This window comes from Phascolarctos cinereus, unplaced genomic scaffold (assembly GCF_003287225.1).
Source record: "Phascolarctos cinereus isolate Bilbo 61053 unplaced genomic scaffold, phaCin_HiC Scaffold_4;HRSCAF=312, whole genome shotgun sequence".
Taxonomy (NCBI): domain Eukaryota; kingdom Metazoa; phylum Chordata; class Mammalia; order Diprotodontia; family Phascolarctidae; genus Phascolarctos; species Phascolarctos cinereus.
In genome coordinates, this window is record NW_027555847.1 from 699,564,107 (window position 1) to 699,591,512 (window position 27,406).

Genomic DNA, 27,406 nt, shown 5'->3' on the forward strand with positions numbered 1-27,406 from the left:
CTACAGGCTCTTGTCCTATTGATGAGTTTCTCCCAGAACTTCCATTTTAGGAAAGGCCCCGAAGAGCCATGGACTTTAGCCATTATTCTCCATCACTACCCCAGAGTGCGCACACTTGCGCACATGCCCCTCTTCCTCCTCCTCCTCTTATTTTCAGTTCCCTTTCATCTACAGCCTTCCATTAGAATGTAAGCTCTCTGAGGTTAAGGACTGTCTTTCTTTTTGTGTGCCTTTGTATTTCCAGTGCTTAGCACATAGCAGGTGCTTAATAAACCTTATTGCTGGTGTCTAATTAGCAGCTCCTTCACACCAGGCCCTGGTCACATCCCCACCCAGTCCACTGACCCACAGCACATTCCTTATTGAGTACAAACACTACATCTAGCTGGCCCAGCCCAAGTTTCACATCTCAGCTAGCTCATCCTACTCCCCTCCTATAATGGCAGCCTCATTATCAAGCCTCCAGAGACTGGCATGCCAGTCTCTAGCCTCTACCCCCTCCACCCCTTCTACCAGTTAATGGGCTCCATTTTAGAACTCCACCCTAGGGCAGACCAGTTGAGACTGGAGTGTCAGTGGCTTCCCAGAAGTAATCGCCATTTAGGTCTCCACACACCATCCCATGATAGCCTGGGACAAAATTCCCTTCCCTTATGTGTGCCATCTTCCATCAGAACGTAAGCTCCTGGAGGGCAGAAACTGTTTCCCTTTTGTATCTTCGGAGCCTAGCAGCTTAACAAATGCTTTTTCATTCATTCATTCTTTTATACTTTGTTCTCCTTTACTGGCTTACTTGCTTTTCTCCCAACTCATCTCCAGACTCCATGACTTTTCCCAAGCCCCATGCTTAGAACGCACACCCTCCCCTCTGCCTCTTGTATTCCTTGTCACCTCCCTTCTCATCCTTTCCCCCTCCAATCATTAGGGTTTTTTCTCAGTCTCCTCATATTACTTTGTATTTATGTATCTACGCACAAATTGTATCCTCCAGCAGCAAGTTCCTAGAGAAATGGAGACTCCCTTTCCATGTGAACTCAGGCAGGGCTCAGCCCCTAGCGAAGGGCTGCACAGAGTAGGCACTTGACATATGTCTGAACCTAAGGAGTAGCTGTGGCCTTCAAGGCTTTCAGCTTCAAGGTTTACCCCTTTCTTCAATCAATTACTCCCTGAGCATTTATTAAGCACTTCTGGTGTGCCAAGTATTATGGTAGGAAACAGACAGGGAAATATAAAGTCACTAACCTCAAGGAGCCAATCAACAAATGTCTAAGTGTCTTCTATGAAGCAGCCCCGCATTATGACATGGCGTATAAATACATACCAACCAATCAAAAAGTATTTGTTAAGAACCTGCTATGTACCTGGCATTATTGCTAATTATTGGGAATACAAAGGTGGGGAAGAAATGAGCATTTATAGAGTGCCTACTATGTACCAGACACTGTGACTTTATGGGCTATGCAATGTTTGATCCTCACAACCCTATGAGGTAAATGCTGTTAATTGTCCCCATTTTACTGTGAAGGAAACTGAGGCAAACAGAAGTTAAGTGACTTGCCCAGGGTCACACCGCTAGTGTCTGAGAACAGATTTGAATTCAGGCCTTCGGGACTCCAGTCCCTGTGTTCAGTCCCTGTGACACCCAGCAGCCTCAGCTTAGAAAGGCAAAAGATAGTTCCTGCCCTCTGGCAGCTGATAATCTAACGAGATAATGGTTAATTGTTCAGTAGCGTCCTCTTCACGACCCTATTTGGGGTTTTCTTGGCAAAGATACTGGAGTGGTTTGCCATTTCCTTCTCTAACTCATTTTACAGATGAGGAAACCAAGGCAAACAGGGGTAAGTGACTGGCCCAAGATCACACGGTTATGTGTCTGAGGCCAGACTTGAACTCAGGTCTTCCTGACTGCAGGCCTAGTGCCCTATCCGTTGCACCACCTAGTTGCCTTGCTAAGGAGATAATTAACAAGCAAATAAACAGGTACATACAAGACAGGTGGTAGAGGAGCGCACCTGTATATTATGTATACAAAACCTAATATGTACCTGTCGCCTTCCCTAATAGACTGTAAACCTTTGAGGGCAAGGCCTATTTCCTCTTGTCTTTGTATCTGCGATGCCTAACAAAGCCTAGCACACAGTAGGTGCTTAATAAATGCTTGAGTGACTACAGGGAGACTTGAATGCCCTACCTTCTCTTAATTCCAGTGCTTTCCCTCTTTAATTATTTCCAATTAATTTATCCTCAAGTGTAACTTGCTTTGTATCATTTGTTGCATTTTGTCTCTCCCTTTTGCCTCTTTTTGTATCCCCAAAGCACTGCACAATGCCTGGCACATAGTAGGTGCTTAATAAATGTTTACTGAATTGACTGAAATTTATTTTTTTATTGAGTGGGTCCACTTCCTAGTTCCTACATATGAGATAATCAATTTTTCCCAGAAGGAAAAAGGACAGCTTGGATAGAAAGAAGACACAAACACACATCTCTTCACAAAGGCCATTTTATTTCAGCACTCGAAAAATTCCCGCCCTCCACTCCCAGCCTTCTCAGGTTCCCCCTCCAGGTCTGACCTGTACCCAGAAGGCACTCCCCATCTTGTGCTTCCCCTGAAGGCCCTGGGCTGAGTCTCTCAGTGAGTTGGGCTGGGAATTCCATCCAGGAGGAAGTCCAGGCCCCAGACCAGCTCCCACCCTCACCCCCCCACCCCCACCCCAGGGAGCGCAGTACTTCAGACCCGCCATAAGCCTTCATTCTAGTCAAGGGATAGGGATGAGGACTGGAACTCCTGAGTGAGGAAACCCTCTCCCATTGCATGGTAGCATAGGACTGGGAGGTTTAATAATCTGACCAGCATCACACACACAGTACGGAGGTGTATGTCGGAGATGGGACCTGAAACCAGGTCTTCTTGGCTTGAAGGCTGGCCGTCTTCCCACAATGACACTCGGCTACTGTCTCTACATCCAACTCGGTGAAAAGCTTAGAAACCCTCTGCCGTGGCCCAGGGCTCAGAACAGAGGTTGGGAATGTTGGGGTGGGCTTGGGGGCTGTTCCGCTTCCTAAGCCACCCTTCTGGAGCTCAGAGCTTGGACCAGACAGACCCGCCTTCCTCACCCTCTCCCTAAAAGGGACCAAGGGTCAAACTCCTTCACTTTGTAGCAAAGGAAATGAAGGTACCCCGGAGTCAGGACACCTGGGTTGTGGTCTCCACTCTAATACCACCTGCCTGGAATCCTAAGTCTAGTCTAGAGCAGGATGGGACTTTAGGGGCAAGCTATCCCTACCCCCTAATTTTCTATTAAGGAAGCTGAGGAACACTGAAGTTAACGGATTTATCCGAGCTCAAGAGCTCAACACCTAAAAAGCATGAGCAACAGGATTCGAACTCAGGTCCTCTGTCTCCAGATCGAGAGCATGGGCATGGAAAGTCATTCTCTGGCCTCAGTGACTTAGCTGTAAAATAAGGGTTCATATCTGACCTGCATGAAAAATCTGTGGTTACTTTAGATAGCTTGAGGAGTGAGAAGGTAAGCCGTAGCTCAACTTACACTGTTCTAGCCCTGGCAGGGGCCTGCGGGAGAGAGGAAAGAGGAATGGGGGAGGTGGGGTGTTCAGTCACTCTACTTCTTCCCAATGGATGCCCTCCGGCTCAAGACTGGCTTCTCTAAGATCCAGCCCCAATACTCCTTTGCAAAGACAATCACCATGCATGGACCAGGGAGGGAAGACATCCCACACATCACAAAGTACCTGGGAAAGCCCTAATTTATTAAAAAATAATAATAATAATAATCCAAGCCCCACTCATAATGCACCGGGCCAGCAGTGAGATGGTAAAGAGCCAGGCAGAAACTTGGCCTTGAAGGCCTCTGCAGGCAAGCATGGAATGGGGACCAACGGGTCCCTCTTCATTTGTCACGTGGCCTCTCCCTCTCTGTCCCAGTAGAAGACCCACCCTACGAACACACTTGACCACATGAGAAACACACCACACGCTAAGAACTAGAAACATGTCACTAGGTCACGGGAGGAGGCAGCCTCCAGCACTTTATGGGACCTCACCCCCAAACCCTGCTCCAGGGGTATTCTCACGCCCAGCACCTCTTGAATGAGGTGTCAAGGTAGGTATCACAGTGCATAGAGTCCAGACTTGGAGTCAGGAAATCCTGAGTTCAAATCCCACCTCAGGCACTTAGCCGTGTAACTCTGGGAAAGTCATTTCATCTCTGTCTGCCTCAGTTTTCTCTTCTGTAAAATGAGGGGACTGGAGGTGATGGCTGCCAAGAAGGCGCCCGCACCCCTGAACTCCATGACTCTGGAACAATGGGGGGAACTCATCCTCAGCATGGGAGCTGGACCAAAGCCTCCTGCCTACATACCTGACCAATAATACTCCGATGATATACCCAACAAATGCTTATCTGACCTCTCCTTGAAGTCCTTCAGTGGCAGAGAAATCACCACCTCCAGAAGCTCCAAGCATACATTCCAAGAAAGGGCAGCTCCCGGGTCCTGCCCAGGAAACCAGTGTCTACTCATGACACAGTCCTAAATTTTGAATTTTTTTTTTTGGACCAGACCTGAAATTTCATTGGTGAGGGTTAATTGTCCACCACTGCAACTCCCAAGTCTTAGAAAGCTGCCTGGGGCCTTGTCCTGGGTTCCAGTCCCCCAGGGCCTCCTGGATCCCCTATCTCCCTAGCTATGATGCCTCCCACGGACGATTCTGAAATTAATCTCCCACAACTTTCCAGCTGGAGAAGGTCTTAGACATAAATGAACAACAGGCAGTAAACAAAAAGCAAGCTCCCAGAGGTCAGGAATTGTCCCTCCCCTGTAGCCCCAAAACCTAGGCTGTAGGCGGGCACAGAGTAGTTACCCTGTTAATGATGGGATGAGCCCTGGATTTAGAGGCAGGAGCCTTAGGATGGAATCCCAGCTCTGCTTCTAGGTCAATGTGACATCAGACAGGTCATCTGGCTACTGCAGGACCAGCATCTTCCCACGGCAAACGCCCAGGTTCCTGGTGGCTGCAATAGCTCAGGGTTCTGCCTGGGCATTCTTTCAAAGGACTGCAAGGCAAGGCAGCAGGGGCTTTAGCACAGTAACAGTTTTGTAGGGAATATGGGGAAATCCGGGTGCAGAAAATGCCCCACAGCTCTGGAAGTCTGTGACACAGAGTCACAGGGTTACCTGAAGGCACTGAGAAAGGTAAGTGATTTGTTGGTGTGTCAGGATTTGAATTCAGGTCCTTCTGGCCCCCCAAGGCCAAGTTTGGCCCCCCCACCCCCGCATTAGACCACATACTGCTTTTCCAGGGAGGGCTGAAGAAACGGAAATCCCTTAGAATAGTTGAAAGAATTGTGCTCTGGAGTCAGGGATGAGGGTTTCCCCTCCCCAGGAACCCCATTACGGCCCAGCTCAGGATGCTGGCACATCTCCAGATACCTGCCGTGCCCCCTCACTGTGCTTAGAAGTGAAAAAAGCCAGCTTAAGCTGAACAGGCACAGAACTGAGAGAGGAAAACTGAGGCACTGAATGACCAGTGAATGACCTAGCAGGGCAGCTAGGTGGTGCAATGGATAGAGCACTAGGCCTGGAGTCAGGAAGACCCCCAGGCAGCAGACCAGGAATCATTATCCTGTCTCTGCAACTTATGACCTTGGGCCAGGTGCACAATGGAGTAAGGGGGCAGTGGGGGTTCCCTAGCTGCAGAGCCCACCTCAGACACCTGTTAGCTGTGTAACCCTGGCAAGCCATGCTACCACTACAGGCCTCAGTTTCCTCATCTGTAAAATGGGTCAGACAATAGCACCCATTTCACAGGGTGGTAGTGAGGACTAGATAATGACTATAAGCGCGCTCAGCAAACATTAAGGTCTCATAGAAATGTTAGCTAACAAGGACTACAGCCCTGCCACACATAAAATGAGGAGCTTGGACTAGGTGATGTCAAAGGTTCCTTCTAGTTCTGATTACTTCTCCTCTCTGAGTCTCAGTTTTCACATCAGTGAAATGGGCTGAGGGAGGAGCCCAGTGACAGAACTATTTTCCTGGTGATGCTGGGAGGGGATGGGAGGTGGCCCATTTGGGGGGGGGGGGGCGTCACAACAACTCCTCAGATGACCTGAGAAGCAGGGGTGAGTTACTGCCTGTGTGAATGAAGGGAGCACCCACCCACTAATAACATCCCAGATTCCTCACATACTGGAGGATGGGCGTAGCAATCCCGGCCCCTTGAGGAGCAGTGAGGAGAAAGAAGGATGCTTTGTAAACGATGATGCAATGGATACAGGGAGGACACACACACAGAGAGATGCAGACACACACACTGTACCGTTAGAGCAGGGCCCCAGGCACACGGCCCCCCTCCCCACACTTCCCCTACTCTAGAAGGAGGCCACACAGGGGAGGTAACAGTAGAGGCTCCAGGCCCCATGCCAGCCCAGCTCTGTAGCTGGCTACAGACCATAAAGCCTGACCCTCCTTCACTCTGGACCGAGTGGCCAGGCAGGGTCTGGGCTGGGTGGCTGACCCGGACATCCACCCTGCCCCGACAGGGCTGGTCCTGCAAGCTCCTGCCTGGCCCAGTGCCAGGATCAGCAGTCAACGGACCAAGAGTGAGTCAGAGGGGAAAAAAGGATGTTTCCGGATGACCATAAGCCAAGGGCCAGCCAGACAGACCCTTCCTGGGAGCCTCAGGTCAGGGACTTGCCAGCAGAGGAGATTTTTCCCCTATAAGAACCATGGGTCGGATGATCCACTGTTCTCCAACCCCACTCCCCCAGTTCTCCACCAGCTGGGTCACAGCTGGCCTCGGCTCTCCAGCCACTCACGCCTCAGCGCCAGAATCTCCTGGCCATACCAGTCATGAAGTTGAGAGAAGGTGGTTGTGCCTGGGGTGAAAGGAGTCTCGGAGGCCAGCAGGGGGATGGGGCTGTTGCCCAGGGAGGGCTTCCGCCGGGGTGGGAGTGGGGGAGGCCTAGGGGCCCCCTCGTGGCTCGTCCTGGGGAGGGTCCCATTGGGCAGGCCGGACGACTCCTGACTCCACACGGCACAGCCGTTCTCCTTGGAGCTGCTCGAGGGCAGTGAGCGCTCCCGCCGCGGGGGCACCAGGGGCTCAGTCCGCCGCCTGCCCCCTGACCGCATCTGCTCCAGCTGCTGCTCTAGCTCACGCACCACCAGCCGCATGTAGTCAAAGCTGGCGCGGGACAGGGCCTTGACCCAGGCCTCCATGGCCGGCTGGCTGTCGGCCGCCAGGATGTAAGTGCGCGAGCGGGCACCAGCAAAGCGGATGGCGAAGGCGAACTCCTCGGCAGCCTCGCACAGCTCCACCGTGCAGCCCTCCAAGATGATGACACCCACGGGCTCGCGGCTGTCACGGTCCTCAAAGTAGAAGAGCATGTTTCCCTTGAGCACAAACCAGCGTCTGTGGTAGGCCGTGTGGCGCTCGCCCTTCTTGTACAGGAAGCCCGTGTTGTCCGCCGGGGAGTCGCAGGTGGCGTAGAAGGCCAGGCTCCGCTCATTCAGCTTCATGGTGGCCAGGGACCTGGCGGGGGAGAGAAGAGGAGGAGAAAAAAGTCTCCAGGGCTGCAAAAGGTGGGAGCTGTGCGACCAGTCTGTAGCCAGAGGGCTAGGTCTGGGGTCTGCTCTGGGCATGAATCTGGATGCAAATCCTGACTCTCTTCACATACTCCCTCTTTTTATGCCTCAATTCTATCTGCTAGAAAATTGCGGGATTTGACTCAAGGGTATTTAAGGTTCCTCGTAGCTCAAAAATTCTATGGAACTGGACACACCACTGTTCTGGGGGTGAGGAGACCCAGGCCCTAGTCCCATCTGCTTCACTGACCTGCTGTGGAAGCCCACACAAGTCCAAGCTTGCTGTGGAAATAAGGGGGCAGAAGCAGTAGGCCTGCCCCTCTGACACCCCCTGTTCTAAGGCCACTCCCAGCTCTGATATCCCCTGTTCTCATGCCCCTCCTAGCTCTCACATCCCCTGTTCTAAGGCCCCTCCCAGCTCTGACATCCCCTGTTCTAAGGCCACTCCCAGCTCTGACATCCCCTGTTCTAAGGCCCCTCCCAGCTCTGACATTCCCTGTTCTCATGCCCTCCTAGCTCTCACATCCCCTTTAAGACCACTCCCAGCTCTGATATCCCCTGTTCTCATGCCCCTCCTAGCTCTCACATCCCCTGTTCTCATGCCCCTCCTAGCTCTCACATCCCCTGTTCTAAGGCCCCTCCCAGCTCTGACATCCCCTGTTCTAAGGCCCCTCCTAGCTCTGACATTCCCTGTTCTCATGCCCCTCCTAGCTCTCACATCCCCTGTTCTAAGACCACTCCCAGCTCTGATATCCCCTGTTCTCATGCCCCTCCTAGCTCTCACATCCCCTGTTCTAAGGCCCCTCCCAGCTCTGACATCCCCTGTTCTAAGGCCACTCCCAGCTCTGATATCCCCTGTTCTCATGCCCCTCCTAGCTCTCACATCCCCTGTTCTAAGGCCCCTCCCAGCTCTGACATCCCCTGTTCTAAGGCCCCTCCCAGCTCTCACATCCCCTGTTCTCATGCCCCTCCCAGCTCTCACATCCCCTGTTCTAAGGCCCCTCCATCTGTGGCTCCATGAAGTTGGGGAGATGAGATGATCACATAAATGTAACAGAAAGCAATCCGCCCCAGTCCCCGTCAGGCGCTAAGCTCCTTGCCTCTGCCTCTGCCCCTTGCTGGAGGGCAGGGTTCATGGCCAAGCAGGACAGGAGCTGTAGATCCCACCCAGTCTGAGCCCCAGTGGGGACACTGACCCACTCAAATAAATAAAGCAGGGCATCGTTAAGGAGCAACTGGAGAAAACTAAATACAAAAGAAAGGATGGTGAGTTATCCCAGACCTTTTTTCTGTGAATCCCTTTGAAAAAGAGGGGCCCTCTCCTTGCAGGTAGGTGGTACAGGTAACTGTGCTGGACTGAGAGCCAGGAAGACCTCCCAGGTCAACTTAATCCTAGAGCCCTCCAGAAGGAGGTTATTTCCATCCATCACATCTCTAACCCACTTGTCCAGAATTGTTTGTATGTTGGCTCCCCCACTGGATGGTGAGCTCCTCAGGGGCAGAGATGGTCTTTTGCCTTTCTCTCTACCCCTAGTGCTTTTGCACAGTGTCCAGCACACAGTAGGGACTTAATAAAATATTAACAGACTGACTGACTGATCCTGGGAAATTCAGTTAACTCTTCTCATCCTCAGTTTCTTCATCTGTCAAATGAGTATGATAATGGCACGTCCCTCACAGGGCAGTTGCGAGTGTATACATGAAGCACTTTGCAAACCTCAAAGTACTAGATAAATTAGAATGAAGATGTGGATTACAACCTGTCCTACAGTCTCACACCACCTCCCACCCCTTTCCACCTCTTCCTCTGGAAACTACAGGAGTCGCCTACCAGGGATTTCCCCAGCCAAAATTCCCTTCCTCGGCCGATGCCCCTGCCCCCACCCCCTCCATTTCGGGGTAAGCTCCCTGAGGACATGGATGGTCTTGCTTTTTGTATCTGTGCTCTTGTCTAAGAGCCTGCTATTAATTTATCCTAAGATCTTATGACCTCTCAGCAGCCCAAAGGTGAGTCCAGGCAGAGAGAATCTGTTGTCTGAGCACCCGGCTGGCCAGGCTGCCAAGAACCTGATGACTAGGTTGGCCAAGTCAACAAGCATTTATTAAGGGCCCACCATGTGCCAGGCACAGACGCTGGGGGATGACTCTTTGGACCACCACAACTCTTGAAGACCACTGGCTAAGTTCTAGAGGGGGCACCATCTACATTGGAAGGGGCAGCCCAAAGGGACAAACTAGAGGACCTTTGAAGCACGAAGACAACTATTCCCATGCCCATCTGACCTAAAGGTCTGCAAAGGACTCAAGTGTCTACCAAGCTCTTCCTACATGCCAGGCGCTGTGCTAAGCCCTAGGGAGGGCAAGAAAGGCAAAAAGTGACTGAAGGATCAGCCCCATTTTGCAGGATGAGAAAACCCATCAACCTGCCCCACCCCAAGGCAGCCCATTCCCCCTCTTTCCTAATTGCCTCTTGGTAACCTAGAAGATCAGAGATTTAGACCCAGAAGGAACCTCAGAGGTCACCTACTCCAGCCTCCTTATATTTACAGATGAGGACACTGAGGCACAGAGCAGTTAAGTGACTCCCAAGGTCACACAGGTAGTAAGTGGTAGAGCCAGGATTTGAACTCAGGTCTTCCCTTGCTAAATCTAGTGTTCTTTCCACTGACTCCCAAGAGGGAAGAACCTTTACGGTATATTGCCCCTTTTTCCAAGGCTGTAGACAGAGCACCGAGTCTGGAGTCAAGAAGACTCATCTTTCTGAGTTCAAATCCAGCCTCAGACACTTCCTAGCTGCGTGACCCTGGACAAGTCACTTAGCCCTGTTTGCCTCAGTTTCCCCATCTGTAAAATGAGCTGGAAAGGGAAATGGCGAATTGGTCCAGTATCTCTGCCAACCACAAAGTCTTAACAACAACAACCCCACGAGGAGCTCCAGGTTGGGGAAGGGACCCTGCATGTAAGCTGACGAGGCAGCAAAGCTTGGCCATGTAGGTCAGACCAGGATGGCGCTATTCTTGGAAACACAGGAATTCCCAGGATCTGCTGATGGAGCTGACTCATAGGATGAACCAACCCTGTGACCAGTCCCACTTCCTGCTAGACTGCAGGCAGGGACATAAAGTGTAACAAAGACAAGTCGACTTATCTCCAACCTTGCCCAGGGAAAGGCAGAGGCCCAAGGTCACTGCGAGAGCCTGGGACAGAGCCAAGAGAGCCAGGAGAAGAGGCAGCCCTGCCCTGCTTCCCCTTCCCAGGGATGCTCTTCCAGCACCATCTGGTGCTGCTCGTGGGACAAAACCGTTTGCCTCCAGTGGCTGCCTGCCTTCACCAGAGCCCACTGGCTCTCCAGCCAGCTAGCTCTCCTCCCCTGCTCACCCGAGACACACGTACCTTAGCCCTGAGCATTCATCTGGAGCAAAGAGAAGGCAAAGGGGGCCTTTCAGAATGAGGCCTGGAAACCTCCCTCTACCACAGGAAAAGATAAGGGAGAGGAGCAGGGGGCGGAGTATGGCTCTCCTAGCTAATTAAACACGCCTCCGCCAGGCCCCTCTCTTATCACTAACAGTGCCCCTCCCTTCAGCACCCATCCCTCCCTGGAGGGGACAGTCCCAGTTTTAGACTCACAAGAAGCCAGAGCCAGAAATCTGCCAGCTCCTTCTAAGGAGGTCATTTTGGCTCCCTTCCCCCACCCCTCCCACCCCCAGGCCTGGAATGCACTCCCTCCTCACCTGGGCCCAAAGCTCAGATCAAGCAATGCCTCAAAGGCCACCCTGACCCCCTCCAGGTACTAGAGACTCCCCATAAAATGACCTCAGTGGTGCAACACTGTTCTTCTGTCTTACACATTTACTATGCTAGATAACCCTGGGCAAGCCACTTAACCTCTGGGCCTCAGTTTCTTCATCTTGAAAATGGGGATAACAGTACCTCATCTCCCAGAGCTATTGTAAGGATCAAGTAAGTTAATATATGTTAAGCATTTAGACAGAAATATATGATAGCTATGTAATGATATAATGCAACATGTAATAAATATATAATAGAATAAAATAAACCTATAATATGATATAACAATATGTAATATAATATAAAATATATAATACAATACAAAATGTAATATGAATATAGAACAAAATATACAAATATATAATAATATAATGTAATATGTGATATAATAAATATACAATATAATATGATGTATAATAAATATGAAATATAATGTAATGAATATGTAATATGATATAATATAACAAATGTACAATCTAATATAATGTTTGTATGATAAATATATAATGATAGGGTGTGATATAGTAAATATAGTAATTAGATTGATATATAACTATAACGATAGGATGTAATATAATAAATATATTATAGCATGATGTAATATACTAAAAGGGTTCTATAAATGCTAGCTATTGTTATTTTGCATACACTTATAGGTGTACTCGTCCCATTTCCCCTGACGGAATGGGAGTTCCTTGAAGGTAACTGTTAGTTCTTTTCTTTTTTTCTTGTAGCCCCAGCTCCCAGCCCAGAGCTTGGCAAACACTTGGCACTTAATAAGTGCTTGCTGATGGATCAATAATTAGCACCCAAGTCACAATCACATCTTTGGTGGCAGCTCCCAGATGGGTCCCCCTCCCCCAAAAGCCCTCCCCTTGGCCTGTAGCGTCCTGCTCCTTCCTCTTCTCCTATCTAGCCTTAAGCATATTTATTTTATTTCATAGTAAGTATGAAACTTATCTCACCGGAGGAGACATATCCCTCCAACACGCCTATCTCTCTGACATTTCCCCTCAACGGGAAGCTCCGGTACCTCCCCGTTATCTCCACGATCCAATAGGCGTAACCCTAGTCGGCGTTAATAGCCCTTCCTCATTTTCCCGTCTTGTTACCACACATAACTCCTCTCTGCTCCGCGCATGCTCAGATCTAAAGACACGGGCCTTCCTGCTGGTCCTCAAACAGGACACACTGTCTCCTGGCTCTGGGCATTCTCATTGGCCACCCCCACACCTGGAGTGCTCTCTCTCCAGTCTCTGCCTCCGCCCCCCCCCCCCCCCCCCCCCGCCCCCAGCTTCCTTTAAGACTTACTCCAGGACCCTCCCAGTGTGAACACCTTCCTTCTGTAGCTCATCTTCCACCCCTTGTATGCCGTAATTGTCCTGCTGTCCCTCCCATCAGGATGGACCTTCCTGGGGAGGGTCCAGACAATAGTTCCACCTTCCTTTGCGTCCCTGGCTTAGCAGAGCCTGACTCATAGTAAGCATCCTTGTTAACACAACCTCCAGAAGCCTCCTGATTAGGTTATGTTTGCTTAAAGCACACATTACAAGAAAAGGCGGCTCCCAGGTCCAGTCCAGGGAAACCTGGGCTTCACAAGGACTGAGCATTTTTAAAAAATGATCACTCCCGCAACAAGCGTTAATGGCTCACTACTGCCTCTCCAAAAATTGCCTCTGCTTGGCTTTTAAACCCCTTCACAATCTGGTTCCAGGCTGCCTTTACCAGCTGATTTCTCCTCACTCTCCTCCACACTCAACAGTTCTAACAACATCGGCCTCCTTCCGACTCCTGGAATCTGACTTTCTTTCCCCTTCAGGACCCTGGCCCTCATTCCTAAGATGCTCACCCACCCCATCACTATCTCTTAGAATCTGCGGCAGTCAGTCAACAAACATTTATTAAGCACCTACTACATGCCGGGCACAGCAAAAGTCAATCCCTGCTCTCAAGGAGCTCACAGTCTAATAGGGGTCAGAGAGAGGCTAACGTACAAACATCCAGGTACAGAGAAGAGATATGTGGGTGATAAATTGAAGATAACTGTGGAGAGAAGGGGGATCAGGAAAGGCTTCTTGTAGGTGGTGGGATTTTAGCTGGGACTTGAAGGAAGCCAGAGAAGCTTAGAGGCAGAGATGAGGAGAAGGGCAGCTAGGTGGCACAGTGGATAGAGCACAGGCCCTGGAGTCAGGAGGACCTGAGTTCAAATCGGTTCTCAGACACTTGACACTTAATACCTACGTGACCCTGGGCAAGTCACTTAACCCCATTGCCTAGCAAAAAACAAACAAACAAACAAACAAAAAAACAGAGATGAGGAGGAAGGGCAGCCCAGACATGGAGGCTAGCCAGAGAGAGTGCCCAGAGCTAGGGATGGATAGAGTGTCCTGTCTGAGGAACAAGAAGGCCTCTGCCTCTAAGATGCTTATAAGCAGATACGGTATAAAACAGATAGCTGCAATATACAACATTCCATGGCAAAAACATCAAAGAGAACAAAGAACCATGGGAGGTATGAAGAGAGAAAGTGATTCCCAACCAGGCAGATCTGGGAAGGCTGCCAAGAGGAGGTGGCCTTTTGTAGAGGTCTTTTTTTTCTTTAGGGCAACTGGGGTTAAGTGACTTGCCAGTGTGTTTCAGATGCTGTCAAGGGCCTGACATTTCCGGGTTAGAAGAAAAGGTTGGACAGGCAGGTGACAAATGTTTACAGAAGACCTCAAATTCCAAGCAAAAGAATTTGAATTTTACTTTGGAGGCAATAGAGAGCCACTGAAGATCTGGGAGCAGAGGAATCATAGGAACTGGAGAAGACTAGTCTGGCAAGGCGGCACGTGAAAGACAGACTAGCAGTGGTATACAACAGAGGTGTGGAGATCTGGGAAAAGGTTATCACAATAATTTAATTGAAAAAAACCTTTTCATTTTAAAAATTAGTCTAATTGGATGGTAACAAAGGCCTGGACCAGGGTAGTGGCGGCAGAGAAAGACAGAAGGGGATGGAGCCAAGGAATGTTGCTGAGACCTGAGCATCTTTAGCCATGTCCCACCATGATCGCCAAACTCTTACCCATAGAACTAGGCATTCAGCAATGGAGAAGGGGATATCACAAGACTCAGCACTGGACAGGACTCAATCATCTCCTCCAGGCTGGCCTCTTCAAAGGCAGGGGGAACTCCTCAAGAGGAGAAATAATGTGGTACAGAGGACAGCACACTGGGCTCTGCAGTCAAGAGGTGCTGGGTTCAAATCCCACCTCAAACAACTTACTATCTGTGTGACTTTGGATAAGTCTCTAAAGTGAGGAGGTTAGACTTTATAGTCACAGTCCTTTCAGTTCTGACTAGGATGCCTACGACTCCTTCCCCATCTGCAGAAAGACTCTGGCTGGGCTTTGGGGACTTTTCAAATGTGTGGCCCCTAGACACTAGCATGAGGCCCTGCAGGCAGCCATCAGTATGCCTGTGGAGAGGGCCGGGTACCAGAAGAAGCTTGGATAAGACTCAAGGAAGGGAAGAAACAATTCCCAGCCCTCCTGAGTCCTTTATTAAGGAAGAAGGATCCCCGCTCTACAGGGTGTGGGACTTTGCAGATATTGTCAGACTTGGCCCATGAATTATGGACTTCTGCGGGGCTGAGATTTTTTCTGTTTTTGATTACTTGCTGCGTGGCAGAGACAAAAGCAGCCAGCCAGGAACCCCCGATACCTATTAGCTGGGTGACCCTTGCCATCTCGGTTCTCTGGAAAAGAAGGAGCCGTCCTACACTGGCAGAGAGAACTTCCTCACCTGGAAGTTTCCCCAAAGCATTTCCTATCCCCATTCTTTGTTATGAGGACAGGCTCTCTGGAAGTGGAGAAAGGGAGGGAGATATCGAGAAATGTAGGTGATGTAAAAACAAAAGACACAGGGGAAAAAATTAAAAGCAAGTAGACTAAGGTCAGAAACTCAGCCCCGAAAGAGGCTAACAGGCCTCAGAATCCAAACCCCATGCCCATATTTGACAGATGATGACAAGATGAAGCCCAGAGGGGGAGCAATCAGCTCAAGGCCACACAGCAGCAAAGCTGGGACACTTGAACCAAGGCCCTTTGGCCTTCAAATCCAACAACGCTCTCCTCCGCTCCAGCCGACCTTACCCACAACTGAGACGGGGAACAGAAGCCGAAACCACAAAGGAAGGAGATTAGCCTGGCTGTCTTCCATAAGCTTTGGGTGGGATGAGAAACCCAAAAAAATAACAGAGAGGGAAACACTGGAGGGAGAAGAGCAGGGGGTTGGGGGGTGGGGAATAGCTCAAGGCATGGGTTCCGTTCTCTGCCCCATCCAAGACAACCTTGCCTCTTACTCGCCTGAGAAGGTAGAGCTATTGTGAGCCCCCTCCTCTCTCTCATTCTACCAGTCAGAACCAGAAACATCTCCCTTTGTTCCAGTCTCCTACAAAGAAGTGGCCCACCCCCAGCCGAGGCCAGCCCTCGACTTACGTCCTCGATCCTTGGCCCTCCCAATTCCTCTGCAAGACTGTCTCCTTCTTTTCTCCCACCTCTTAGCATCTCTCTTTATCTACTGACTGCCTATAAGCACTCCCAAGTATTCCCATCCTCAAACAACAACCCCACGCCTCCTCTTCCTCTCTCCTCCCTTTACGCACTATAGACCAGCTCTTCCCTCTAGACACTCTCTCTCCTGGTTCTCCTCTCTGACCTCTCCTGGGTCATCTGCTGGTTCCTCCAGATCACGTCCTCTCACCACAGGTGTCCATCCTGGGCGCTCTCCCCTTCTCTCTCTATGCTACTTCACTTGATGACCTCATCAACTCCCATGGATTTAATTAGCATCTTAAGGCTGATCATTCTCAAATCTACCAGTCCCACCCCAATCTCTCTGCTGACCTCCAATCTCCAATCTCCAACTGCCTTCCAGATACCTCCAGCAGGATGTCTGATGGACATCTTAAACTCAGTATGTCCTTCTCTTTTTCTCTTAATCACCCCCCCACCTTCCCTGTTACTATAGAGGACATCACCATCCTCCCAGTCCCCCAGGCTCCCAACCCAGGAGTCATCCTGGGTTCCTCAGTCCCCCCATATTCAAGCTGTTGCCAAGGTCTTCAGATTTCACCTCCACAACATCTCTAGAATGTGCCCCCTTTCCTCCTTTGATGCCACCCCCAGCCTGGTGCAAGCCCTCATCACCTCATGCCTGGATTATCACAATAGCTGTTGGCTCTCCCCACTCTAGTCCATTCTCCATTTAGCCATCAAATTAATTTTCCTAAAACACAGATCTGATTACATCACTCCCCTACTGCCTCCAGGACCATATACAAAATGCTCTGTTTGGCCGTCAAATCCTGCCTCCTCCCAGCTTTCCAGTCTCCTTACATCTCACTCCCTACCACCTACTTTCCCATGCAGTGACCCCGGCCTCCCAGCTGTTCCACAAAAAAGACCCTCCATCTCTCAGCCCTGGGCATTCTATCTGGCTGGGACCCCAGGCCTGCAACACTCTCCCTCCTCTGCTCCAACTAATGACCTCACTGGCTCGTTTTAAGTCCCAACCCAAATCCCATCTCCTCCAGGAAGCCTTCCCCAACCATGCCTAATTCTAACACCCTCCCTCAATTAATCATTTCCTATTTATCCTGTATATATTTTGCTTGTGTATTTGTGCTTGCATGAATGTGGTCCTTCTCATTAGATTGTAAGCTCTTAGAGGGCAGGGACTGTCTTTTGCCTCTTTTGGTATCCCCAGTGCTTGGCACAGTGCCTGGTATATAGTAGGCACTTAATAAAGGCTAACTGACTGATTGAAGACGATTTACGTCTTCTCTAATTCTGTAATCTTGGACGCTGCTGGTCACTCTCCCTCCTGGATAATCTCTTCTGCCTGGGATTTCAGGACACTATTGCTCCTGGTTCTCCTGTCTGACCTCTCTGGGCTGTCGCACGGTACCTGTGTTATGTCGGGAAAGTCCCCTGACCTCTCTGGGCCTCAGCTGCCTCATCTCTAAGATCTCCACCAATAGCTTCCGGCTCTAAGTCTATGCACCCATGAAATATTTTCTTTTCCCAGTTAAAACATGAAAGGGGGTGGATGAGGCCAGGCCGTGGCAGGCCTGGTCGGCAGCTCCAGAGAAAGGAGAAGAGGCAATTACTGCCTCCAGGCAGGCCCCCTGGGCGGCCCTGAGGCATCGGGGGACCCTCAGGGAAGCTGCCAGGCTGTATCTCAGCATCCTGGGCTTCCCTTCATTCCTCCTTAGCAGAGGCAAACTGGCAATACCAGAAAAGAGGTCAGGTATTAGTGTCAGGAGATCTGGGTTCAAATCCACATACTAGCTCTGTGCCCTCAGACAGGCCACCTCAGCTTCCTGGGCCTCGTTTCTTCATCCACAAAATGGGAACGAGAATATCTACATTGCCTACCTTGTAGGGTGTCTTATTAATTAGCTCTTTATAGAAATGTTTGCTAATGACTGATGGGGGGAGGGAAGGGGGTGATCCAGATGTTTGTAGGTGCGGTGGCACACACTCGCTGCTAGTGGGGCTGAGGCTGGTGGAAGGCCTGAGCTCGGAAGTTCAGAGCCACAGCTGGGCCAAAGCTGAGTGGACGTCCTCACTGAGGCTGGTCCAATATGGCGGGCCCCCAGAAGCAGGGGAGGCCACCAGGCTACCTCAGGAGGAGTGAACTGGTCCAGGTCAGAGCTATGGAGCAGGTTAAAGCTTCTGTGTCTATGGCTGCTGGGAACAAGGCCGTGAGTGGCCTGGGCAAGATAGAGATGGCCGATCTCAAAAAAAAAAAAAAGCCAAAGGATGCTAACTCAATGATCAACCATGATTTCAGGGAACCAGAAGATAATGATGCATGTGACCCACCTCCTGACTGAGAGATAATGGACCCAGGAGGCAGGAAGACACACAACGTTTTTGGACTTGGACCATGTGGAATTTGTTTTACTTGATTATACATATTTTTGGGGCAGCTGGGTAGTGCAGTGGATAGAGCACCGGGGCATGGAGTCAGAAAGACCTGAATTCAAATCTGACCTCAATCATTTACTAGCTGTGTGACCCTGGGCAAGTCACTTAACCCCATTTGCCTCAGTTTCCTCATCTGTAGAATGAGCTGGAGAAGCAAATGGCAGGGATTCTTTGTCCAAGAAAACCCAGATGAGGTCATAGAGAGTCAGACGCGACTGAAACAACTGAACAATGATTGCTAAATTGAATTTAAAAAAAAAAAGAGGCTAGGGAAGACTTTGAGGCCTAGCTTTCTAGCTCAGCTCAAAAGGAAGCTGGATCTCAGAGGGCCCACAACTCAGAACAGATTGCTCCCCAATCCTCCCTCCATGGCTTCCACTCCTCGGTTAACCATTATTTTTAGCAAGTCACTGTGTTCCCACAGAAACCACAGGGCCACAGAATTCGAAACCAGGCCAGCTACTCACCAACCAGGGGAGATGGAGGAGGAGTCAAGGTCCAGGGGGAGTCCAGTATGGAGAACCAAGGAACACTACATGGAGCCTAACATTCCTCCGACCTGAGGAGCGGTCCCATGACCCTGCCCCAGGCCCAGGCCAGAGGCTGAGAAGTACTCGGCCAACGCTTCCGGGCTCACACAGCCCGCCACATTTGTATGTAGACAAAATCCATCAGCAGGCATTTGTGAAACATCTACTACTCGCCAGGCACTGGGAACCAAGAAAGATCTGGTTTCCAATCCTGACACTAGCTGTCATTTAGAGCCTCAGTCTTCTCTATAAAATGGGAATAAACAAGTGGAGGGCAGATGGTCTGTCTCTGCACTCTTACTGGCTATGACCAAAGTTAATCTTAGCTCTGGAGCTACAAGGGACCTGAGAGGCCATCTATTTCAACCCTCTGAGAAAACTGAGGCCCAGAGAGGGAAAGAGATTTACCCAGGATCACAAAGGTCAGGGGTAGGATTTGAACCCAGGTTTTCTGACTCCATCTATTCTCTATCTATTCCAGGATGGTTGTATCAGAAATCTCATTTTTTTTTCCTTCTCCCCTTTTGGATGGTATAAAGCTTGAAGACAAAAATCTGAAGTATGGAAAATAAAAATGAGGAAAATAAATGCCCTGCTCTCACCAGTACCTTGCCCCCTAAGTGAGTCTGGGAGTCTTAGATGTATCTCTGAAGGTTTCACAAACCTCAATGGGATGTTGGAAAGGTGAGCTGTCGTTACTGTTACCAGCAGCCTTTCAGTCACAGTAAAGAAAAATCCCCCTGTAAAATGATGGGGGTCAAACTAGATGGGCCCTAAAATTTCCTGTAAACCTAAATCTGTGATCCCATGATCCCTGGAGGCCAGATCTACCTAAGAGCTATCATTCACTTAAAGGCTCCTCAAGACGCGGCCAGGGAAGTATTTTCCTCATACCAAAGGCAGTGACTGAGACCGTTTTCCTAGTGACTTAGAGACACCTCCGTGTTCTTTTTCCTGGTTAAAAAAACAATAACAAAAATGCCAACTTTATATTTGTATAAGTTTTAACTATTGGTGCGCCCCTGGGAAAGTCACTTAATCTCTGTGGGCCTCAGTATTCTCCTTTGTAAAATGAGAGGATTCATCTTGAGGAAATCTGAGCTCTCTTCCAGCCCCATATCATCATCATAATTCATATTTCTATATAGCTTTAAGGTGGCAGAGCACTTTGCAAATATCATCTAATTTATCCTCACAACTCTGGGAGGCAGGTGCTACTATTATACCCATTTCTCCAGGAAGCAAAATGAGGATGAGAGAATGTACAGTCAAGCCAGCTTGTAATAATAATAATTACCAACATTTATATAGGGCTTACTATATGCCAGGCACTGGGTAAAGCACTTTACAAATATTACCTCACTTGATCTTTGAAACAACCCTAGGAGGGTGATGCTATTATTGTCCTCGTTTTACAGTTGAAGAAACCGAGGCAAACAGTGTTTAGGTGACTTGTCCAGGGTCACCTAGCTAAAAAAAGATCTGAGGTGAGATCCGAACTCAGTTCTTCCTGACTCCAGGCCCAGCACTCTGTGCAATATGGTGCCCCCTAGCTGCCTAAGATCTATGATGGTACCAGGCTATCTGAGGTCCATAATGCCCTATGAGCTAAGCTTTGGTCCTGACCAGTGATTTCATGCAGATGGGGAACTCTCCTCTACTCTCTAACACACACACACACACACACACACACACACACACACACACACACTCCCTCCCCACCTAAAGCCAAAAGAAGATCAGGATCTCTTTTTTTTTGCTTTTTGGTGAGGAAATCAGGGTTAAGTGACTTGCCCAGGGTCACACAGCTAGTGTCAAGTGTCTGTGGCTGGATTTGAACTCAGGTCCTCCTGACTCCAGGGCCAGAGCTCTATCAACTGCGCTACTTAGCACAGGATCTCGTCCATGTATATCCTCTCCCCCACTTAGAATGGTAGCTCCTTGAGGACAGCAACTTGTTTTACTTTTTGTTTGCAGCCCCAGAGCGCCTATTTTATAGAGCTGCCCAGGGCACTGAAAGTACCTGGACCTGGACCACGAAGACTGGAGCTCAATTCCAGCCTCAAGCCAGGAATTTGACACTTACTAGCTGTGTGATCCTGGGACAGATCACTTCACCTCTCTCTGCCTCAGTTTCCTCATCTCTAAAATGGGAATAATAACAACACCAAGCTCCCAGGGCTGTCCTGAGGATCAAATGGGGTAACATTTGTAAAGCACTTTGGCAAACCTTAAAGCAGTATATAAATCCTTCTATTATTGTTAATAATTATCACTAACAATAATTATTCATAATAATAATTATTATTGGGGCAGCTAGGTGGCACAGTGGATAGACCAAGCAGCCCTGGAGGACCTGAGTTCAAATCCAGCCTGAGACATTGTTTAGCTGTGTGACCCTGGGCAAGTCATTTAACCTCAATCGCCTCCCCTCCCCCCACTACCAAAAAAATAAATTATTATTATAATTATAATAACCTAAGACCACTCAGTCAGTGTGGGTCAGGGGCAAGACTTGAGCCTCATGTCTGCCTAAGTCCACAGCCAGCCCATGCTGTCTCATGCTAGCCCATGAGATAATTAATATTCTCCCCAGTTTACAGCTAAGGAAATGGAATGGCTTGCCTGAGGTCACATCATGAGTTAGTGGCACAGTTTAATGCTTAGATCTCCAGATTTCTAATTCTATTTTTACAAAGAATGGGAATAATGTGTCAGAGGAAGAAAGAAAAGTAAACTTGGTGGGCATGAGGTGGGGTGACAAGAGGCCCCCGTTTGTCATCCGATATTTTCCAAGAAGTCCAGAATCCTCCTTACTCAGCACTCACTCATTCATTCGACACCCTGGCCAGAGGAGGCAAAGATCACAGAGAATCACATCCCCAGTTGCTAAGATTCTTAAACATACGTTCATCTGACCGACCATATTTTCCAAAAAAGAAACGAAATCTCAAAGAACTCACGTAATTTGCCTAATGTCACACAGCAAGGCAGAGTAAGCCAGGGCCCAAGTCAATCCAGCAGACATTTGTTAAGTACCTACTATGTGTCAAGCACTGGGGATACAAAAAGAGGCAAAAGACAGTCCCTGCCCTCAAAGAGCTTACAATCTAACAGCAATCTAATCTAAAGCCAAGTCTCCTAAACTCACCAGGGCCCATTTCCTTTTGCTTTAAACACAGGGGCACCCTTTACCTGGGAAATCCCATGTCCCTCCAATTCCTGGGTCGAGGATTTTCCATTTTTCATCCTAACCTTCAGTTTCCCCCTGATGTCCAAGTGAACCTATGCTGGGGTGCTCAACTGCCGCAAGGGGATGACGGATTTCAAGCTGGCAGGGACCTCTGAGGACATTTGGTCAAACCCCACAGCAGCAAACTGAGGCCTAGAGACCCTTGGGTTTCACACAGGGGGTAAGTGACAGAGCTCCTCTGACAACAGACCGATGGCTCCTTCCACAATGCGTCCATCACCTACGTACAAAGGTTCTCAAACTTCTGGGCCCCAAAGTGACCTTTACACTCTTAATTTATTTTTTTTAATTTGTTTTTATTTTTAGGCAATTGGGGTTCAGTTTTTTTATTTATTTTTTTATTTTGACCCTTACACTCTTAAAATTTTATGTATGAGTATATATATTTACAGTTTTAGAAATTAAAATTTTAGTATTATTATGAAAATAGCTCAAACTTTCTGAAAAGGTGTCTACGACACCAGGGATGCTGGACCACACTGTGAGGACTGATGATCCATTTGACAAATGAGGAAATGAAAGTTCAAAGAGTAACTTCGGACTTCTTTGGCAAGAAATGACTTGCCCAAGGCCACATAGCTTGTAAGTGGCAATCAGGCAGTCAGTCAATAAGCTTTTTTTTTTTTGCTTTTTTGGTAAGGCAATCAGGGTTAAGTGACTTGCCCAGGGTCACACAGCTACTAAGTGTCAAGTTGTCTGAGGCAGATTTGAACTCAGGTCCTGCTGACTCCAAGGCCAGAGCTGTATCCACTGTGACACCTAGCTGCCCCTAGTCAATAAATATTTAAGTGACTACTTACCATGTGCCAGGTAGTGGGCGCAGAACTGAGATATAAAGAAAGGCAAAAGACACACAAACATGTTTTGAGACCATGAAAAACTATGGACCAAGTAGGCAGGATCGATTGGAGATAATTAACAGAGAAAAGGCCCTTTGAATCCAGATGCTCTCACTCCAAATCCAGAATTCTTTCCACTACACCATACCTATGTAGGACGTGGGACCTTGGTGTGGCATCCCCAGAAACTTCCCAGTGGCCTAGTACCTGTGCCTTGTACAGGCTCTGTACCTTGCCCCACATTCCACTGGCCTGCAGGGAGCTTACCAAGAGCCAAGGAAGAGGCATCTGGCCTGGCACAACAGCCTGGAATCTGGGGACTCTTCCGAGTTGGAAGGAGCCAAGCTCGTCCCATAAGCATACACCAGCTCGGAAGCTTTTGGGTTTTTTTCCTTGTTCTTTGTTCAGCATGAGAGACGAGGACAACAAAGTTGCAAAACGAAAGGACCCAGGGCTTCCCAAACAAAATAGGGGTGTGCCTGCTTTGTACGCCTGGGCTCTAATGGGCACAGGAGGTCCCCAATACTGAGCTCAGAAAACTTTCTTGCTCCCTCTTAACATCTGGATGGCCCCTGACCTCGCTCCTCCCAACTGTCAGGCCTGCAGGTGTCATCTCAAACAGAATGCAGCCCTGCGGAGCTTGGCCGTGACAGTGGGGGTCCCCCGGTGGCCAGGAAGCCCACCCGGGCTGCCTGGGCCCGGGGATCCGGGGACCGTGGGACCTTGGGCACCGCTTACCTTCTAAACTTCCCCGCTGGGGTTGGAAGGCTGAGCTCTCTGGGGCTCCGGGCTGCGGAATCTGTCCTGCTTACCCGTCCCGGGGCCCGGGGGTGCTAGGGGCTGTGCTGGAGGTGGCCGGGCCCGGAGTCCTGTCCTGTCCCCAGCTCTTACCTGGCAGGAGGCTCTCGACTAGGGCGGCAGCACTGGGCGTCCTGATAGCGGTGGGGCTGGGGCTGGGAATGGAAATGGGAATGGGAATGGGGCTGGGGCCGGGACCCGGGCCAGGACTGGGGCCAGGGCTTGCGCTGGGGCTGGGGCCGGCCCGGGGGACGCAGCCATGCCCCGGCCCGAGCTCCTGGGCACGCCTCGCTTGGCGGCGGCTCTGGCCTCCGGCACGGACGCACGGACGCACGGTCTCACGAACGCTTTGTTTGCCCGGCTCGGCTCGGGTGGCAGCAGCGCAGCCCTGCCCCCTCCGCAACCGTGGCCGCTCCGCCCCGCGGCCTGCAGGAGGAAGGGAGGGGGAGTCCGGACAGACCCGAGGGCGCGCCCCTTTAACCCTTACCTGGCCGGCCGGCCTCTGAGCGGGCAGAGAACCTCCCTGGGGACTCCGCCCCCTCTCCGCCCCTCCTCCGGAGAAATGGGGAGGGGGGCTTTCCGCTCTTAAAGAGACCCCAGGCCAGGAGGCCCTTTGGACTCGTGGAACAGTGAGGCCAGGCTGCATCCAAGGTCTGCATGGACCTTTAACGAAGAGTACCGGAGTGCTGCAACGGGACCGTCCCCGCGCGTCCGAGTCCTGCACCGCCACGGGCTCGCCGCTCCTGTGACCGAGCCCTGGGGTCGAGTTCCACTCCCTACTCCTCTCTTTGATAGACCAGCCATGTGACTTCGGAAAAGTCGCTCATTTCCGGCTTCAGTGAAATGGACTCAATTGCCTTAGAGCTCCGGCTTGCAATGCTAACTTTGACCGCTCGCGTGACCGTGGCCAAGTCCGCTTGGGTTCTCTCGGTGCGAGGAGCGCTGCGTGGGGAGGCTGAAGACGGGGTTTTTGAGCCAGAGATGGGAGGGACCTCAGAGGCTAGCCTGGCTAACCCCACCTCTACCTCATTTTACAGATGATGAAACTGAGGCGATAAACGTTAAGTGACTTACCCAAGGTAACACCAGAAGTGGAATTTGAACCCACTGTGTCACCTTGATTCCATTACTTATGTAACCTTGGACAAGTAAGTCATCTCAACTCTCTGGGCCTCAGTTTCGTCATCTGTAAAAAGAGTGGGTTGAATTAGACAGCTTCCAAAGCCCCTTCCTGATCTTATGTATGATACTGAATTTCACAAGAACAGAAGCCAATGACTTGTAGGGATCAGGGAAGGGGGTCCACTTGTGTGCTTAGAGGGATGGAGGCCCTATATGGAGACTAGCTGGCAGGCCAGAATAATTGAAATGAAGAGTCTGTGGAAGGGAGTAATTAGACTGGAGGTGAGAGCCTGATTGAGAAGTTTGTATTTTATAGTAAAAGTAAAGGAAAGCCCTGAGCATTTCTGAATAAAGAGTTTCACGATCAGATCAATGTTTTAGGAATATCATTTTTAACAGATGAGTGTAAGATGGAGAGGAAAAGAAAACCTAAAAGCAAGGAAACCAATCAATAGTAATAGCTATCATCTATATAGTACTTTAAGATTTGCTAAGTACTTTCCAAATATCTCATGTAGTTCTCAACAAGGGACAGAGATGCTATTACCAGCAGAGTTTAAGTGACTTTCCTGGAGTCACATAGCTTGTAGATTTGAAGTGATATAAAACAGGAATTTATCTTATCTTTCAGAGGTTCTATCAATGTAATTCCAGTAATGTAACGCAACTTTGGCGGGGGGGGGGGGGGGGGGGGAGGCATCACATTAGCTTCCCTGTGCCTCTGTTTCATTTCTGCAAAATATGGGTCCAGACATCACAAATGTCTAAGAAATCTTAGAACCCTTCTTGTCCAACCCCTGCATCTTACAGAGTGGGAAGTTGAGGCCCTGAACACAGTGCTTTGTATATAGTAGTAATACTCACCTCACTTAGCTCACAAGAGTTGTGAACACCAGCTAATCATTGGCTTATATACAAGCCAATCGAATCTACACCAACTCCTTCATTTTACAGGTGAGGAAACTGAGGCACAGACAGAGGAAGTGGTATCTGGACATGTTTCAGATGAAGCCAGATTCCTAGAAAGTGTTAAGGTTTCTTACAAATGCAAAGGTTTTGTTTGGGGGGGGGGGGTTGGGGGGGGAGTCGTCTGTCATTACATACCCTTCCTGCTCCCATTCATATGGAGAGACAAATGAGAGGGGATGAGTTAACCGAGCCCCTGGGGTCTCAACCTAGGGGCCTGACTCTAGTTCATTCCTCTAGCCAGTTCTGGGGAGATCATACCCCTCCTGCTGGTGGCAAATATGAGACAGAAAGTTCCAAGCTTGCTTGTTTCCTTGGACTCTGATAGAATTTTGTTTGGTTTTGGTTGGGGTTTATTTTTTGTTTTGTTTTTAGCCATGAACTTTTAAAAAAATTTACAAATTGTTAATGCGCACACACACACATACCACTAAAGTCATGTATAATAATTCTATCCTTGTGATAATAAAATCATGCTGTTCATTTTCCCCTTTCCAAACTTTTATTCCTGTGTGCATAATGAGGCTTCGTTGTTTCTGCTGTCTTCATTTATATGGTTGTGGTCACTGATTCCATATTTCTTGCAGAGCTGATTTCTTCCGATGTAGTGTATTTGTCATTTCCTCCGTGAGACACATTCTCCGTCCAAGAGGCTCTTCTAGTTTCCACCAAGGTCTTCATTTCCTGAAATTTTTCTTCTCCATTCCTTCTCATCCCCCCTGTCTCCTCCTTCCCTCAACTTCCTCCTGCCCCATGGAGAGAGCAGATAGTACTTGGGTCCTGTGTGGCAGGAAGGAAAGGGTGATAGGGAAGGTGGAGGGAAAATCACTGGAAAATAGTCAAGAGACTTGTTTCTGGTGCTTGGTTGTCCTTCAAAGATCATAGGATCAAAAGAATTCAAGGTGGAAGGGACCTCAGAGTTCATTGGGTCCATCCCCCTTATTTTACAGATGAGGAAACTGAGGCCCAGAAAGGTCATAGAATCATAGATTTGGAACTAAAGGATGCCCCTGATCCCCCACACACACATACCCTAACACACACACCCCATTTTGCAAAGTAGGAAACTAAGACTCAGAAAGGTCATTTTGTTTTTCAGTCATGTCTGTCTCTTTGTAACCCCATTTGGGGTTTTCTTGGCAAAGATCCTGGAGTGGTTTGCCATTTCCTTCTCCAGCTCATTTTACAGATGAGGAAACTGAGGCAAACAGGGTTAAGTGACTTGCCTGGGGTCACACAGCTAGTCAGTATCTGAGGCTGGATTTGAACTCAGGAAGATGAGTCTTCTTCCTGAGTCCAGGCCCAGCACCTTATCCATTGCACCACCTAGCTGTCCATGGAGAAATTATCAGAAACTTAATTTAAAGATGGAAGAAATCTTTGAGATTATTTTATTCCACCCCCTCATTTTTCAGATAATAATAATAATAATAGCTCACATTTATATAGTGCTTACATTATGCCAGGCATATGCTAAGCACTTTACAATTATTATCTTATTTGATCATCACAACAGCCCTGGGAGGT

At 49.3% G+C, this 27,406-nt stretch overlaps 1 protein-coding gene across 3 annotated transcripts; it reads right to left on the minus strand.

The window, feature by feature from the left end:
* Positions 1-2,487: 2,487 nt before the first annotated feature.
* PHETA1 (PH domain containing endocytic trafficking adaptor 1) lies at positions 2,488-24,773 on the minus strand. Of its 3 annotated transcripts, none has more exons than XM_020970277.2 (2): positions 24,279-24,773; positions 2,488-7,552 (listed from the first exon to the last, which is right to left on the minus strand). In XM_020970277.2, exon 2 carries the CDS (start codon positions 7,537-7,539, stop codon positions 6,808-6,810), a length of 732 nt encoding a protein of 243 aa, XP_020825936.1. In that variant the 5' UTR covers positions 7,540-7,552; positions 24,279-24,773; the 3' UTR covers positions 2,488-6,807. The 3 variants fall into 3 exon arrangements, with proteins under 3 accessions (XP_020825936.1, XP_020825941.1, XP_020825937.1); XM_020970282.2 differs by lacking the exon at positions 24,279-24,773 and adding an exon at positions 23,885-24,120; XM_020970278.2 differs by lacking the exon at positions 24,279-24,773 and adding an exon at positions 23,732-23,875.
* Positions 24,774-27,406: the final 2,633 nt, after the last annotated feature.